The 18,932-nt window shown below is 36.4% G+C and overlaps 1 protein-coding gene across 1 annotated transcript; it reads left to right on the top strand.

Annotated features, from left to right (window-relative positions):
* Window positions 1-1,494: 1,494 nt before the first annotated feature.
* LOC100248997 (photosynthetic NDH subunit of lumenal location 5, chloroplastic) lies at window positions 1,495-17,417 on the top strand. The gene is made up of 7 exons (XM_002264994.5): window positions 1,495-1,680; window positions 1,771-2,001; window positions 2,538-2,688; window positions 2,814-2,902; window positions 14,116-14,170; window positions 14,532-14,617; window positions 16,933-17,417. Exons 1-7 carry the CDS (start codon window positions 1,657-1,659, stop codon window positions 17,083-17,085), a joined length of 789 nt encoding a protein of 262 aa, XP_002265030.2. The 5' UTR covers window positions 1,495-1,656; the 3' UTR covers window positions 17,086-17,417.
* The last annotated feature ends 1,515 nt before the right edge of the window (window positions 17,418-18,932 follow it).

Below are 18,932 nucleotides of genomic sequence, written 5' to 3'. Positions count from 1 at the left end.
TTCAAAACTAAACTTTTAACATCCTAAGATAAAATTTGACTACCAAATGATTAATTACAAATTAAAAATACCTTTATTTGTTAAATAATTTTATTCTATTTGTTTCTTATAAATGAAATAACTTCCAAACATCTTCTATTAATAACATAGTAGAACTAGGAATACTATTTTTTTTATTATAATAATTTATAACTATTTTCGAATCATCCTCCATCTCTATATTTAAAAACTTATTATTTTTTGTAGCTAACATGCCTATCTTGTGGGTTAAATTGTTTGTGAGCAAAAAGGTTAAATTAAAAACACGAAGATCATCGTTATCATTCGAAGGCAAATGAAATATAACACCATCCATTCATACTATCATATTAACATCAAATATACTTGAATTGAATGGAGGATCCTTCCCTTTTATGCTTGATGCCAATCAAGAGAGCCTAACTTTTTTTTTTTTTAATAATAATAACAATAATAACAAGCTTGACTGCACTCCTTATCACAATGCAAACAATACCAAACCAACCAAAAAATTTATCATCTTATATTTATATTCCATCTATATATATATAGAGAGATGTATATATATATATATGTATCAAAATAAAATTACATAACATGTAATATAATTATAAATTGACTCTTTGTTCTAAAAATTATTTAAAAATATATGTAAGATAAATGTAGTTGCATATGATACTATAATATGATAAAAATTACTAAAATATTAAGCATAAATAATGAAATTTGTTAACCATAAACCATATTCAAACATCTAATAGGTCATCTTCTTAAATTTCTCAATCATAGATGGTTGACAAAGAGCATATGACAAGGGTATGAATAAATTAGATATATTCAAGTATATTATATAGCTTTATATAAATTTTTTCGTACTTTTCGCATGTGTTTCTTGTTAAAGAGCGTGATATACACATCTAAAGGCTAAATCTTCTAAATTTAAATTTTTAAGAAAATTAATTACTGAACATGGTATTAGAGTTTGGTTTGATCATAGGTCTCGAATTTGAGTTATCTCCTTCCAATTGTCATATTTGTTTCCTATGAGAATATACCCCTTGATGTGTTAAGTTTTAAATAAAATTGGTTATTCAATATTTCTTTATCTTTTTCTAAAAAAAATAAAAAATAAAATTATAATAAAAAGTATTTATTAAACATTTAGGTATAGTTTATAATTTATATTACTTAAAAAAAAAAAGCCTTAAAAGTAGGTTTGTGAGTTGGGTAAAAAATATAAAGGTAATTTTATAATTTATTCAGATTCAATAAAAATATGACCAATCTAATTGTAATTTTTAATGGAGTTATAATTTGTGAGATACATTCTCCATATTATACAAATTTTATGGAATAAAAGTTTTAATCCAACAAAAAATAAAAAAATTAAAATTAGAAGGAAAAATGGTTTGAAAAATAAATTTTCATTATGGTGGAGTTGGTGAGCCCCCAAGTCGTAGTTCAGCTAAAACCAACGATTGACGGATGTTCCAATGCGACATCAGGTGGGCAAATTTGTCATTTAAGACAAAACGGATGTCAAAAGAGTAATTTGAATATAATGGGTCTCGTTCTCCTACAACACAGACCACACTTTCGTATCAGTCCACCATCTCCACTCCTTTCACATCTCCATCAATGGCGGCTTCACTCACTACCCTGGCAAAACCCTAACTCCTCTGTTTGGTTCATCAAAAAAATAAAAGAAAATTGTTCCTATTTTTCATTGCCTTTGCATTTTCTTCTTTGCAGTCAAACGTCGGCTCGCTCTCGAGTCCACGGAGCGTCGCGCAGATCAAGGCTCTCGGCCCCACCTGTAACGCTCTGAAGCTTCCAAGATCTCCGTTCCCTTCGAATGTGTCGTCTTCGTCGTCGTCGAGCTTCGTCTCTGGCTCGTTTCGTCTGGTGCCTCTCACATCTTCGTTGAATCCTTGTTCTCGGAGAAGAACTGGTCTTCTTAGTTCGCTTAGAGCCTCTGCGCAGGTTAGGGTTTTATGCTATTGTATGAAGTCGTCTGCCGTATGTTTGGGTGCTCAGAAAAGAGAGGAAAAGAAAAAAGATAAATTTCTGGGCCCTAAATCTTTAGTTGTTTTGATTTACAAAGACTTAGAACCTGTAGTCGCCTAGACCAAATTGTTGCATTAGGTTTACTTAAATTCGTTTTTCGGTTTGGTTTATTGGTCGCGAGTAATGCAAAATATATGATCCAGAACTTCAATATTTTTATTCCGAATTGTGATAAAATAATAACCTAATCTGAATAGCAATGCTTTTGGGTTTAGTGTTATCCAGTGAGCTTGTTATCAGATATTTAATTTGCTTTCTAAAATGTAGATTCCTCAAATTTGGTTTGCCTGAAACTTGTGTAGTTGCGTGTTTGACAGTGAACTTCGGAAGTTTGAAAAGCCAAAGTGTGAGATTTATACCGATTTTTAATTTAATTTCAGGAAGCACCATTACAATCAAAAGTTTGAAAAGCCAAAGTATGAGATTTATACCGATTTTTAATTTAATTTCAGGAAGCACCATTACAATCAAAAGTAACACAAAAGGTATATTTTGATATAAGCATTGGAAACCCAGTTGGGAAGGTTGTTGGACGGATTGTGATTGGATTATTTGGTGACGATGTGCCTCAAACAGCAGAGAACTTCCGTGCGCTTTGCACAGGTTGTGTTGTATGATTTTTAGCTAAATGTCAGTTACTGATTCAGCTTTGTTGCTCTTGATTTACTGCCCAATCACTTAAGCTTTATATTGCATTTTCATTTGATTTTAACTTGCATATTGATCAGGAGAAAAGGGCTTTGGATATAAAGGTTCTACATTCCATCGGGTCATCAAGGATTTCATGATTCAGGGTGGAGACTTTGACAAAGGAAATGTGGGTGCTCTTGTCTCTGAATGTTAGAATCTACCATCTGCACTTCTCATTTTGTTCATGAAAATTGAGTAAATTCACCTTTATTAGTGATATATCATACTAGTTTAGTATTTATGATTTATGCCTGTATGATCCAACAATGTTGACATAAAAGCTGCACCCTTCAGGTGCTCCCTTTTGGATAATGTTCTAGAAAAAAAAATGTTGACATGAAAATCTAGCAACCAAATGGCAGCATTTAAGGCTGGTTGATTATTCTGGAAAATATTGGCTTTTTCTGATATTAAGAAATGGAAGATGCCAAGGGTATTTGATGAAGAACAGAGATAGTTAAGGTGCATCAAGATTCATATGTTGAAAAATGGTTTGCATGTTGAGTCTATGACATGAATAGTTTGTTAAATTGAATGCATAGGGCCAATTGTGCAGTGCTGACTTTTGTTCTAAAAGGCTGAAAAATGCCCTCATTTGGAGTATGGATGCACCTGTACAAATACCTGGATGGACAAAGAAGATACAAAACTTTTCTTGGTTGATTTGAATTTGGATCCTTACCACCTTTCAAAATAAATTAGACACAAGGCCCACTTGACGGGGATGGATCTCTAAGATCTACTAAAGGAATGAAAAAAAAAAAAAAGCCTAAAGGACTATATCAAGAGTATTTAGGTACTTTTTGCAGCTTTTTTTTGGCTTTATAAATTCATAATTAGCTAATAGTTGGTGTTTGATTTTCATTAGAATTTCAAAGGTTTTTATTTGAGTCCTTTTTAGCATCTAGTAAATTTTCTTTTTTTGGTAATTCTTATCACAATAAATATTTATGAAGTTTTAAGTTTTTAAAATTTTGTATTTTCTTTTCAGTTTCATTATTTGGAAGATTTAGGAGCTTTAGCAAAGAAATGTGGGCCCTAATAAGTAATAGGTTCATACATATGTTAGGTTTCTTTTTGTGTTTTTTGTGCTTCTATCCAATTTTTAAGATTTCTATAGCCTATAAATAAGGTGAATTATTGCGAAATGGGATTAATGAATGAATTGATTATATTTTCCATGCCTTGCAATTTTCAATGGTGAGACTCCATTACTTTTCTTCTATATGAGATTCTTAGAAGCCCTTAGTAAGACTCTTAAGGTTTCGTATCTTTTATTCTTTATGTTTTCTTTTCCTATATTTTATTTTACTTTTCTGTACTGCTATAATTTTTTTCCTCGTTCCTCTCTTTAAAATCCTAAAAGATTGAAACCCTTATTTATCATGGACAACCATTCTAGGGTTGTCATAGATCACCACTATATGTGGGAGTGTGCCTTTTTTAGAGGATGCCTCAGCTGAGGCTTTTAGAGCATGGAAGAACATAGAGGGCAATTACTCTTTGTTATGACATGAATTTCTTGAATTATTAGTGTTGGCATGGAGAAGTTTTGTGTTATGTAGGTACAAATGATAGGAAGTAATATTTTGATAAATAACATGTTTTGGCAAATAGGTTAACATCTATCTTGTATGAACCTTGGCAAATAGGTCCCACTGCTCCTTTCTTGAATGTTTCACAAGTTATTTAAAACTTCATAGTACTTGAATTGAGATTGAAGAAGCATGACTTGTCATATAGATAGCAATAATTTCCAACTGAGGAAAGACTGAAGAAAAAATGGCTATTCTAATTTTTTTGCAAGTTTAAACCCTTGAAACTTGCCTTGGTATAAATGTCAATGGATGCTACTTACAGATAAAAGGATTTTGCTTTTAAACTGTCGCTCATGAAAAGGTGAAAAAAAAATGTTGGTATAGATCTCTGCAAGAGAAAGGCACTTGTGTCACAAGTTAGTTTCGAGTAGGTTAGCTATGCTTAAAGGAGCATATTAAAGACTCTGGCACAAAGCTTTTTCTATCATAAGTGGAGATTATTAGTGTAACATCTGTTTCTATAGAGCTGAGGATGTGTTAAAGTTATGGATCATTAGAAGATGCTAAAGGTAAAGAGCATATCAAATGCTCAATTGCATGAGTTTTCTTTGCATTCCTATTCTTAATTTGGGTGTTATTCATATTCTCTCTTTGCAACCTCATCTCGCACAAGCCATGGATTGCTTTTTTAATTTCCAAAAATCAATATGTTCATTCTGAATCTATAGAACATTTTTAAAATTATCATTGGATGTGCTAATTTTCCACTTCATTACAATTGATTTTCATTTTATGTGATCCACTTTCTAAACAGTTTCCCAGTTTCCCTTCCCTCCATTATCCTCGGATAATTATTCTCAAGAAGGATTTTATGGTGTGATATTGTTCTATGTGGTTTGCTTATTTTGCCTGCATTAGGTTAGGATTTTCTTATTAATGTTGAGCCTAGAGACTAAGACAGAAATTAGAAGGATTAAGTGTTTGGAAGAGTGATATGAGAAGTCACAATGCCTAAAAATGGTTTAACCTTTTATCAACCATGGTGGGGACAGATGGAGTTGGAGCCCATTTTTTGCTCTTTATTTTTTTTTGATAGGCAAACACACAAAAAAAATATATTAGAAAAGGGCGCCTTGAGGCTGACCCAAGCATACAGGATGTATACAAGAGGCGCCAATAGGCACAAAAAGAAAAAGAGATACAATACTAGCCCTCAACTAGTGCCTAGCCAATCAAAAAAACTGATCAAAGGAATAGGACCATCATTTACAACCGATTTAGTCCACAGCCAAAGATTACAAACAAAAGAATTCTTCAACCTATGAATTGATAACTCTTCATTATCAAAAACTATCTTTGCTCTTTATGGAGTTCACTGGGCATTCTTCTCTTGGTAAGAGCTTTTAGGAAGATTGTGGTTATAGGACTGGCAGACCAAAGCATTTTGGCTTCAGAGGTTACCTTTTGTTTGCATAAAATGAAAGCAGTGGAAGAAGAAAACTTCCCCTTAGTGCAGTTTCTTGTATCTAAATTAAAGGAAATTCCTTTGTGATTCAATGTCTTAATTTTTGGTGGGTGAGAAGCTTGAAGGAGTCTAGAAGATTTTCTTACCTTGAAGTTTTGGATGGTTTGTAATTTTATCAATGGGTTGAAAACATTTCTACTTTGTAATTTTTTGTCTAATGTGCATGTCCAAGGGGCTTGCACTTTCTATCTTACATAAGAATATTTTGACTTGTCAAAACTGTTGTGGTGGTTAATTATTCCATGAACTAGTACTACTGCTTAACTCAGGTTAAGAGAGCCTAATTCCTATCTAGTTGGGGTTGTTAAACATGAAACCCCTTTTGTAATTCACCCAACCTGCACTACCCAACCAAGCTTGGCTTCACCTTAGCTTGAGCAACCTCTACACCAAGGTCAATTGGATAGGGCTTGGCATTTTTTACTCTCAGGTGAGGCTTTGATTTGCATCAAACCAAATTCAACTCAACCTAGTTGAGCTATAGCCTACCTAAGTTGAGTGTAACCTAGTTATATGCACCCTAAAAATGCATAAGCTTGCATAAAATTTTTAGATGTACAGTTGGTTTGAGCTTAGGCAGAGGCTCAAAACAATATGATCCAAGCAAGGCCAATTTAATATTTTTATCTATATATTTCATCTTATTTATTTGCTTATGCGTTTAAGACAATATGTCCTCTCCATTTCCCCCTAACCATAATCTAATTGATTATTCAATCCCCAGAATGATCCATGAACTCTAAAACTCCTGATTTCCCAAATCCTTAATCATCCATGAATATCTCTAGTCCCAAAACCCATAGCTGAAGCAAAGTTTCAAAAAGAAGAAAGGAAAAGGCCCTAAGTCTGGGGTGCATAGCCATGGCTGCTGCAGAAGACAGCCATGGTAGCCATGTAAGATAAGGTTCGGTTAATTTGGTTGCTGATTTAGGTTACAAAAATGCATTGGGCAGTGAAAAAAGGTTTGATGTATCACTTTCCACAACTTATAAACACAACAGTTTTATGGCATAAACACAACAGTTTTATGGCAGGGGAGAGGTCATGTGGTCAACCAGAACCTCAAAAAAAGGGCGTGTAATTTTTAAAAATAGACGGGCAGTCCGTTTTATCAAGTCAAACCTCAAGGAATGGAAAGTGTAATTTAACCTAAAGTTATTTAAAATGTGTCTTTATTTGATTGACACTGTGCTATAGGCATCACGAAGATAACATGTACAAAATAGTGAATACAGTGTTGAGAGAGAGAGAGAGAGAGGAGAAAAACCTTATTCTCATTCATTGTAATCTCTACTTACAATTGAGAGATATATATATACAAGGCTAGGAGTCCTAACTACCATACATGTGACCTATATTAACAAGGAAAGATAGTATACTATACATACATTATATTCAACACTCCCCCTCAAGCTGGAGCATATACGTCATATGCACCAAGCTTATTACAAATATATTTAATCCTAGGACCTCTGAGAGATTTAGTGAAGATGTCTGCTAGTTGATAATTTGAATTGACAAAACTTGTAGCAACACATCCTGATGCGATCTTCTCTCCAATGAAATGACAGTCAACTTCAATATGCTTGGTCATTTCATGAAAGACTGGATTGGATGCAATATGTAATGTGGCCTAGTTATCACAGATGAGTTTCATCTGTTCATCCTTTCCAAATCTCAACTCCTGAAGAAGATGTTTCAACCATATGAGTTCACATGTTGCCAAAGCCATAGCTCGATACTCGGTTTCAGCGCTAGATCTGGCCACTACATCTTGTTTCTTACTCTTCCAAGATATTGGATTACCTCCAATAAAAACACAGTACCCTGAAGTGGAACGTCTATCTGTGGGTGAGCCAGCCCAATCTGCATCTGTGTAACCAACAACTTGAGTATGACCTCTGTTCTCGTACAATACACCTTGGCCTGGTGTACTTTTGATATATCGAAGGATACGGATTACGGCATCCCAATGGCTATCACATGGTGACTGTAGGAATTGACTAACAACACTCACAGGAAAAGAAATGTCTGGACGAGTAATGGTGAGATAGTTCAATTTACCTATGAGCCGTCGATATCTCCCGGGGTCTCCTAAAGGCTCCCCCTGTCCTGGTACAAGGTTGACATTCGGATCCATAGGTGTGTCTACCGGTTTACAGTCTAACATACCGGTTTCTTCCAGGATGTCTAAAGCATACTTCCTTTGGGAAAGGACCACACCAGAACTGGATTGAGCTATCTCAATTCCCAAGAAATACTTGAGTTTCCCCAAGTCTTTGGTCTGAAAGTGGGTAAAAAGATGTTGCTTTAGTTTCTGAATACCATCCTGATCACTGCTTGTAATGACGATGTCGTCCACATAAACAACCAGATAAATACACTGCCCCAAGGAGTTATGATGATAAAAAATTGAATGGTCTGCTGTACTGCGAAGCATGCCAAACTTTTGAACAACAGAACTAAAACGGCTAAACCATGCTCGAGGAGATTGTTTCAAGCCATATAGAGAACGACGTAACCTGCACACTAAACCAGACCCCCCCTGAGCAACGAAACCAGGAGGTTGCTCCATATAAACTTCCTCGGCAAGATCACCATGAAGGAAGACATTTTTAATATCCAACTGATAAAGAGGCCAAGAACACATAGCAGCCATGGAGAGAAGCAAGCAGACAGAAGCAATCTTGGCAACAGGGGAGAATGTGTCACCATAATCAGAACCATAAACTTGAGTATAGCCTTTAGCAACTAAACGGGCCTTAAGGCGATCAACCTGACCATCAGGACCAACCTTAACTGCATAGACCCAACAACAACCAACTGTAGATTTACCAGAGGGTAAAACAACAAGATCCCAAGTGCCATTAGAGTGCAGAGCAGCCATTTCATCCACCATTGCCTGTCGCCAGCCTGGATGGGAAAGAGCTTCATGGGTGCTCTTTGGAAGAGAAACAGAGGATATAGCAGAAACAAAAGCAGAATAGGGTGAAGATAATCGATGATAACTCAAAAAATTGTAAATAGGATGAGGATTACGAGTAGAGCGAGTACCTTTCCGAACAGCAATAGGCATTAGGAGAAGGCAGAGCCGGGGCAGGTGAAGCCGAAGGGATAGGAAGTGAGTCAGCAGGTGCCTCAGGAAAAGGGAGAGGAGCAACGGCACGAGGGCGACGATGATAAACCTGAAGTGGTCGAGGGGGCATAGCATCAGGTGGGGAGACAATGGGAATGGGCAAGACTTCAGAAACAGGAAGAGACTCAGAAGTGGTGGAAAAGAATGGTGAGTCCTCAAAGAAGGTGACATCAGCGGAGATAAAGTACTGATGAGTCTCAAGGGAATAACAACGATAACCCTTCTGAAGTCTGGAATATCCCAAGAAGAGGCACTTCATGGCTTTAGCGGAAAGCTTGTCCTGTCCAGGAGTGAGAATATGAACAAAGCAAGTACAACCAAAGACATGAGGAGGAAGGAAATAAAGTGGTTGGTCAGGGAAAAGAAGGGAGTGAGGAATCTGATCGTGTAAGACAAAGGAGGGCATACGATTAATCAAATAGCAAGCGGTAAGAACAGCGTCCCCCCAAAAGCGAAAAGGAACATGACTATGGAGGAGGAGAGTACGAGCTGTCTCAACAAGATGTCGATTCTTGCGTTCAGCTACCCCATTTTGTTGAGGAGTATGAGCACAAGAAGACTGATGAAGAATCCCATGATGAGACACAAACGAAGTAAATTGGGCTGAAAAATATTCCCTGGCATTGTCACTGCGTAACACACGAATAGAAATATTGAACTGGGTTTGGATTTCAGTATAAAATTTCTGGAAAATTGAGAATAACTCAGCTCGATTTTTCATTAAAAATAACCAAGTACATCGAGAATAGTCATCAATGAAAGTGACAAAATACTGAAATCCTAAAGTAGACGCAGTCCGACAAAGACCCCAAACATCAGTGTGGACAAGCTCAAAAGGAGACTTTGCCCGATTATTCAAACGCTTTGGGAACGAGACACGAGTATGTTTCCCAAGCTGACATGACTCACACGGAAGCGACGACAAGGTTGAAAAACGAGGAACCATCTTCTGGAACTTGGAGAGACTAGGGTGGCCCAGACGATTGTGAATGAGGAGAGGAGCATCAGTGGAAATGCAAACTGCAGGAGATGAATCTGAGGTGAGGTGATAGAGGCCTTGAGACTCACGTCCTATGCCAATCGTCTTCCCCGTACTCCGGTCCTGCAAGGTCACAAATTTATCAGAAAAGGTAATAGAGCAATTAAGAGTACGAGTGATTTTGCTGATGGAAATAAGATTAAAAGGACATTCAGGAGTATAAAGGACAGAAGTGAGAGGTAGAGAAGGCAGAGGAAGGGCCAAACCAATACCTTTAGCCACAGTTTGAGAACCATTAGCTAAGGTAACAGTAGGTAAATCAGAGGTAGTAGTAATAGAGGAGAAAAGATCCTTATTACCAGATAGGTGATCAGATGCTCCAGAATCTAGAATCCAGGGTCCAAGAGAAGATGTGTGGGTAAGGCAGGCAGAGGCATTACCAGGCTGGGCAACAGAGGCAATAGAAGCCTGAGATGTCTGAGATGCGGAGGAGCTCGGAGGCTGAGGCAGCGGAGAATCAGAGGACTGGGCCATATGGGTAGTGCGAGGAGGTCTTCCATGTAACTGATAGCAATGATCGCGAGTGTGGCCAAGTTTATTGCAATAGGTGCAATGAGGACGTTGGCCTCTACCTCGGGTACCACTGCGTCCTCCTCGAGAGGTAGTTTGAGAAACTAACACAGAAGAATTTGAAGCGCTATCAGATGGCAACGTCTGAGTGGACGAGATACGGAGGAGGCGAGCAAACACATCATCCAAGGACGGAACTGATGAACTACCAAGAATCTGATCACGAATAGGCTTAAGATCCGGACGGAGGCCAATAAGAGTAAGGACCATGAAGAACTTGTCAAGCTGTATTTGTTGAGCCCCAACATCAGGAGTAAGAGGCATCACAGTCAAGAACTGCTCCTTAAGAGAGGCAATCTGACCAATATAAGTAGATAGATCCAAGTCCTGTTGGCTGAGATGGACAATAGCAGAAGCCACCTTATAAAGACGCTGGATATCATTCGTGTATAACCCTTTGGCCTGAGTCCAAAATTTAAAACAAGTTTTATAGGCCTGAAGATGAAGAAGAATCCGGGGATCAATCGATTGCCATAATACACTACACAACTGTGCATCTATCTTCCTCCACTGTACGCGGTCAACCTCAGGGATATCTGCCTCTTGGGTAACCAAGTGATCCTCATATCCTTGACCCATAAACCAAAGTTTAACAGAGGCAGACCAGGAGAGATAATTCTCACTGCCAACCAATTTCTCTGAGGTAATCAGAGGAGATCCAGAGAGAACAGACGTAAAGATCTGATTTTTGGTGGTCATATTCACGTATTTGGATCGAAGAGAGCCCTAAGATGGGTTCAGATTCCGGCGGAGAGAGAAAAACAGTGAAACCACGGCTGTGAGAGGTGCAATCAATGAAGAGAAGCAGCACCCAAGCCTCGGGGATGGAGGGGGAGCCCTGTCGGAGGTGGCCGGAATGGCAAGAAAGCCAAAAATAGGGAAAAAAATGGAGATTCAAGGCTCGGGGAGGACTGTCGGAGGGCTAGAAGGCCAAGACGGCGCCGGACGAGCCTGGAGAGGTGTCGGAAGTGGCCGGAAAGTGAGCCATGCGCCGTCACGCGCCGGTGCGTGGGTGACAGTCCGGAGGAGAAGGGCGGCGCGTGGGGGCACGTGAGATGCCGGTTGCCGGTGGGGTTTCCACTGGCGTGTAGATCAGCCTCCGGCGGTTCAGAATATGTGGTCTTTGCCCGGAAAAAAGGTCGCCGGAAAATTTCGCCGGAAAAGGTTGCCGGCGTGGTGGAGATCCGACGGCGATGAGGTTGTCCGGGGTGGTTCGGAAAGAGAGTGAGGGGACCGGAGTGAAAACACGGTCACTGGACGGTTCGCCGGAATTGAGTACACGGCTAAACCGAAAAAATTAGGTTTTCTCCTTTGGCTCTGATACCATGTTGAGAGAGAGAGAGAGAGAGAGAGAGAGAGGAGAAAAACCTTATTCTCATTCATTGTAATCTCTACTTACAATTGAGAGATATATATATACAAGGCTAGGAGTCCTAACTACCATACATGTGACCTATATTAACAAGGAAAGATAGTATACTATACATACATTATATTCAACATACAGTATTTATTTCACCAACCTGAATAACCTTGCCTAGCTTGGCTTAATCCGACTTTGGTTAGAGCGACATGTACGCCTTCAGGGTTGAAGTTTGATCAGCCTTAACCTGACCAAGGCCTCCTGAGTTTAGGCCTTAACCTTTTCATAAGACTGCAAACTCTCAGGATTCATGCTCAAAAATGGTTCAACTGAAGTTATTATGCTAGCTGTCTATCTAGTCAATGCCTCATGCTCCTTTTAATTGAGCTTGAGACTGGCAACGGTATATGAAGAAACTATGGAAGACAACACAGGTTGAATTTCAACATTGTCATTCATTTTAGTATATCAGTATACAAGATCTTGATGTATTTCAACATTTGCATTTAAAATTTTGCTGGTCAGAAAGCATGTAAATTATTTAATATCAAAATCAAGTAGCCCATTGGGTTTCTTCTGCTTGTCTCAAGTCAGCATGCATTATTCAACTACTTGAGGTTGGCAATAGAAATCTATTTTCAAGTGCATGCGCACAGGCATGCTTGCAGCATATAGATTTATCTTGCTGAACCATCTCAGCCATTTTGTTTCATGCTATCCCTGATTTATGATCTCTCTAGCTTCTTACAAATGCATTTATTTTATTATATCTTTTTGGTGTCCAATTATGAGTGTGCATGTGGACCTATAAAAACTGTCTAATGTGAATACATGATACGTAACCCCAGTTATATGGACTTATGAACAAGTCCCACATAATCGGTTAACCCCAGTTATATGGACTTATGAACAAGTCCCACATAATCGGTTGTCTTCCCTGCCATGGGAGTCCACTGATATCAGACTTTGTGTTACTCTTGTATCCCATACCAGAACAATTGCATTGAGCTCCTAAAATTTCTTATGCAAAGGCAAGATTGTGCCTTAGCATGGATGTCCAAGTCTTGGGTGGATGCTTGCTTATGGTTTAAAAAAATGTCTTTATGATCCACCCTGGGAGGGAATGGAAGAAACTTAGTCTGTCGCCATTCTTCACAGGATCAAATGGGTTTAGATTTAATTCACTCTCTTATGTGCTTCTCTGTAGCAGATATAGCAAGTCATTCCTTACTATCTTTTAGTTGGTTCCCTAGGCTAGGGTAGGGGGTTGAGGGTCCCTTCTCATGGTGTCTCCTACATTTCACCCTGGACAAAGGTGGGGACATCATCTCCTTCCTAGGCTGGGAATTTGGGAAGTGGCTGCAGGGTTGGGCTTCATGCACAATCTACTCTCTCCTCAATCTCAAACATCTCGCTATAGCTGTGGCTAATCTTATCCAACAGAAACCCTTTCATCAACACATCCTTTTTTGCCTTGCCACTCATCCATCATAACATTGAATGGACATGTTTCTTGGCTGGCAAAGTTCTGACATCATTTTTTATCTATTGAGCTCTTATGCTCCAGTTACTAATACGTTATTTCAAGTTTCCAAGTAGAAGTTTGTCTGGTTCTCTCAATGATACATTGGTCTTTGTGCTTGGAAAAGGTGTCTTTACAGAATGAGTGATATGAATATAAATATTTATATTAATTCTTGCACTTTGATTCATTTATTAGGGTTTTGCTGATTTTTGGACTACAAACCACCTGCACTTCCTTTCTCTGGCTTTTAACCGACCAATGCAAACTATACTGTTGTGTACATGCATCAATTAAATTCTTCAAATATGCTTGCCCTTGAGTCCTGGCTCAAGTGGTAAAGAGTTGGGGTGAGGATGTGAGGGAGCTCCAGTTTCAATTTCCAACAAGAGGAAAATATGTTACCTATAAAAAAAAAAAAATGTGTATTCTTTTTCTGTTTCTGCCAGTTTCAGAGTTGTTACAGTTTTTTTGTCTTTTGATAATATTTTTAAACCAATTCCTGAATGCTTAACCTTGTTGTATTAAAGGAAGAAATGAAAGGCTACTGTAAGTTTATAACCTTGTATTGTCTTTAGCCAGGTTTGAAGTTTGGTTTTCCAAATTGATCTGTCAAATAATCATCTGGAATTGGAACATTATTGCAGGGAACTGGAGGTAAAAGTATATATGGCCGCACATTTAAAGATGAGAACTTCAAGTGTAAGTTGTTCCCCACTTCTTTTGTCATGCTCACAGCAGGTTGGGACCCATAAAGCCAACCTGGGGATGGGGAAGTAACAGGTTAATTCCATGTGCTAAAATGAAAAAGAGAAAAAAAAAAAAAAAAAGGAAAGAAAAAATCTCTACACAGGGTTGCGGGGTTTATTGATTGATATTTAAGGGGTTGTGCCCAATGAGGGATTGGATTGTGGTGGTTTCCTCTTGTCATTGATAAATTTATTTAATGATGTGCCAGAAATGTTACTGGAAGGGGACCCATCCTGATAGTGTGTTTTCAAATGTGGTGGTTTCTTTTTCCTTCAAATTGTTGATTGTGTACTTAATGTGGAATGCTTTGCAGTGGCTCATGTTGGACCTGGAGTTGTTAGTATGGCAAATGCTGGCCCTAACACCAATGGCAGCCAATTTTTCATATGCACTGTCAAGGTACCGAGTGGTTACATGTCTACTTTATTTTAAGATTACCTCTAGTGAGAAAATTCAAATTATATTATGGCGTTAGATTCCTTTCTTTCAGTACTGGCTTTCTTTTTCTTATTTGTTTGGAGTTTGGAAAGGAAGATGAACTACTAAAACATTTGTTACTCATTTGTTTTCCTGAAGATAAAATGAAGTTGTTACCTACTAAAGAGAAAAAAGGGTTAAGAATATGACATTGTTTGGGAATTGTTTTCGAAACTGTCTTTAGAAAATAGTTTTTGAAAACTATTTGGTAAAACAAAATTCAGTTTAGGAATTTGAAATGTTCCAAAATATGTTGTAAAAATAACTTTTATCTATAGTATTTTATTTTTAATTATTCTCCATATTGTATAATTATTTGTTAAAACAACACTTAGAAATGAGTGAAAGCAACAAAAAGATTTTCTTTGAAAACACCTTGTTTTTTGTTTTTGGTTGTCAAACATGTTTTCTTATTTTTTTATTTTGAACAACAAAAAATTGCTTTAAAAAACAATTGCCAAACAAAGCCTATGTTTCTACAAGTGTTTTCTCTGCTTCTCCTCCACTTCTGCATGGACAGTAGCTTATACAATCATTTTCTAAATACCTTTCTATTGTTAATTCCTATTGGATGGTTTTGTGAACCTTTCTTGCACTTGAGTTTCAACTAGCTATCTTATTAATTCAAATTGTGGGAGGTTTGTTTGTGTTTCGACTAGCCTTGAGTATTGCAGTCAGATGTTCATAAAATAGCCACTTCGTGATTGCCACTTGTGTGTCATGCATGGTTAGTGTGGAAACTGAATGAAAGTTTCAATACTTTGATCCTATGTTTGGTTTTTGGAAAATTTAGGATAAATGCGAAGAAAGGAAATAGGAAGGAAAAATGGAAGGAAAAAAGTGAAGGAAAAAAAATAGATTTATGCTATGTTTGGTTCTCGGAAAATTTGAGGGAAGATGCAAAGGAAAGAAAATAGAGAAGAAAAATAAAATAAAAGAAAAAGTGAAGGAAAATAAAAAATAGAGTTAAAGATGATAAATTATTTTTATTTGTTACTTCAAACTCATTTTATTTATTTTAACTCATCAATATAAAGATTAAATAATTTTAAAATACAGAAGTTTCTAACTAATTTTAATTATATTTAATTTTCTTTGGAATATTTTATAGGACAACCAAACATGAGAAAATCATTTTCCTTAGCAGTTTTTTTCTTTTCTTTGTACTTTCCTGGAATGAAACATAAGTTTAAAGTTAATAAATTATTTTTTTATGCTTCTTCAAATTTGTATAACTTATTTTTTGTTTTTTATACAAAAATTAAATTATTTAAAAATGCATAAGTTTTTAATTAATTTTAATCATATTTGATTTTCTTTTATGGTTTTCATGGTAAACTAAATGTGAGAATTATTTTCTGCATTTTTTTCTTTTCCTTGGTACTTTCTAGGAACCAAACAGAGCATTAAAGTAATTTGCGTAGGTTAGACCTTATTTGTATCATCTATGTATTAATTTAAAACGAAGACAACCATAATATATTTGTTTACATTCTTACTAAAATGTTCTAGTGCAGTCCACCTCAGGCATTTAGATGATAACTGACTCGGGCCAATTCTTGGCCCATTTGTTTAAAGTAGCCATTTTTTAGATCATTTTTATTATGGCATAACATCTCCCTTACCAATTCATTTATTCCAAGATGCATCCAGTTAAATGAAATAATGTCAATCATAGTACCACTTAATATAGTAAAACCCTTATAAAATAGTACTCTTGAGACCAAGAGAAATTATCATCTTAATGGGGTTATTGATTTATTGATAAATAAATATTTATTATTTTAGAGTATTATTTTTCAACTGTATAATACTTGTATATGTATGACTTATAAATCCAAAACAATGAATGTGGTCAAAAGTTTATTCATAGAAGTCTAAAGGACTTTTAACATCGAAGAGATGATTATTAATTGTAGAAGATTGAAAGACTCTTAGAAGAAGGAATGTGGTGTCAAAACTTAATGTCCTAAATGATAAAGATGCTGTATCAAGTATGCGACACTAGCTTATGCTTTTAGTGAGCTTTTTAATTTAGTACATTGACTCAAGTTGGAACCAAAAGATTTTATTATTTAAGTGAGATTGTTAATTTTTTGAACATTTATTTATTGAAGTTTTGCTGTATTGTTATTGTTTGCGTGGAAAATTATTTAAATAATCCGATGGGAGATCTTTCAAACCTACTCTGTTTGAATCCCAGTAATTTGACTTGATGTGGTTTTTTTTATCTGCAGACCCCATGGCTGGACCAGAGGCATGTAGTTTTCGGGCAAGTTTTGGAAGGCATGGATATTGTTAAGCTGGTAGAGTCCCAAGAGACTGACAGAGGAGACCGCCCTAGAAAGAAGGTGGTTATCAGCGAATGTGGTGAACTGCCAATGGTCTGACCAAGCTATCATCATTTCTAGATGTTCCTATCCACCTCCTTCTCCCTTTTGAAACTTCAGCTTCTCCGGCTAGTGTATCCTACCCTATTTAGAGGGCTTTTGTTCCAATCAGGTCCAATCCAACCCCAGATTTTTGGGTTTTTTATTTAATCTTCCTCAGGATAGAAAAATTGGTATCTGGGAGCTATAGTTAGGCTAAAAAAACTCTATATTAGAGAATGCTGGAAGAGGAGCTTCCCTAAAAATTTTCCAACATTTTGAATGAAATGTAGACAATAATGACCATTGCTTCCATAAAACATTTTAACTAAGATGGATGGTATCAGTCACCATTGAAGTGTGTTTTGGTTGGTGTTTTCTCCTTTCAGTTGGTTTAGTGTCACACCTTATCCCAAATGGGTCCTCACTTGAGAATTTATAGCTGCATTGGATATTTTTAGAATCAAAGTTACTCAACATTCTGCAGATATCTTGCTTGGACAACACCTAAGTCCATGGCAGTAGGTTCATGCTTGCAAGACATATAAATGCAAGTACAGCCCACGCCAACCATTCATGACAGGGATGGTTCCCCATAATCACTTTACCATCAAAACATTGGACACAGATCTCCAATGTTGTGAAATGGGACAAGCATTATACATTTTAAGTGAACTCTGACCTGTGGTGCAACTTGGAATTGAGTGTGAAGAGGATACAAGCAACCTTTTCTTGATGAATAAAGCTATGGACCATTCTCTTTCTGTTAGTATTCCCATATCTGAGGTGGGCTAAGCTTTATAGACCGCATAAGCTATGGGCCCATGCATTCATAACCATGGCTTCTTCTCAGAAAACTTCATGCTGATGAAAGAGATGGGTGTTTTTGGTCCTATTAGGCGGCTCTCGGCATTGCCCATGATCCGGATTCAGAGTCATTTAAGTCATCATCGTCGTTTCCTTGTCAAGTATAACCATGCAGTGGCAAGGATCTATCAAGAAAATGAGTGCTCAATCACCATCATTATCATTATCATCCCCGTTCTCTTCCTCTACTTGGTACCTCGCTTTCCATGTTCCACTGTTACCCACCCTAAAAGGCCATGATGCTTTAATGACGTGTCTGGATATAGAGCCAAAATCTTTGAAGTTCTGCCTGGATAATTGAATCCAAACCCAGAATTGGCATAATTGATGGCATAATTGATGAGAGTACCAGTTTGAATGGTGGTTCACATGGGTACTCCTTTCTCTTCCTTATATTCTATGTTTGGAATGCTACACTAAAAATTATGAATGGATAATCAATTTATTTTTGATAGGGTATTTTTTTTTAAATCGAAATTTAAATAATTTTTTTTTAACATTATCTAAGTTAAATTTCGTTCTTCATTCATCTTCATTCTTATATCTTATTTCAATTTCTATTCTTGTAAAATATATTTTTAGATTCCATTTGATATTGATTTTAAAATACGTTTTTCAGTTTAAAAAATGTTTTTCTTTAAAAAAATAAAAATAAAAATTTGATAAAAATTTAAAAATACTTTTAAAAATTAAAAAACCACTTATAATGTTTTATGAAAAAACATGTTATTCTTCTAATAACACTTTAAATGTTTTATATTATCAATAACAATAGGAGATTGGTTATGCAAAAATGAAAAAAAAAAAATCATTACATTTAGGGACAATTGTGTTTTGGACACAATTGAGTAAAAAAATTAAGCTTTGATCCATATAAATTATATAATTTATAAGGAGAATATAAAATATAAAGAGACCAATATATTATTTAAAACCATTTTCTACCACTTGACAAATTTTTTGATCTTAAATTTTTTTTAATAATTATTCTGAAAATTTAT

The sequence above is a fragment of the Vitis vinifera genome, chromosome 1 (genome assembly GCF_030704535.1).
Source record: "Vitis vinifera cultivar Pinot Noir 40024 chromosome 1, ASM3070453v1".
In the NCBI taxonomy this organism is placed as follows: Eukaryota; Viridiplantae; Streptophyta; class Magnoliopsida; order Vitales; family Vitaceae; genus Vitis; species Vitis vinifera.
Note: the sequence above shows the minus strand (reverse complement) of the source record. Positions and strands in the feature narration are given on the sequence as shown.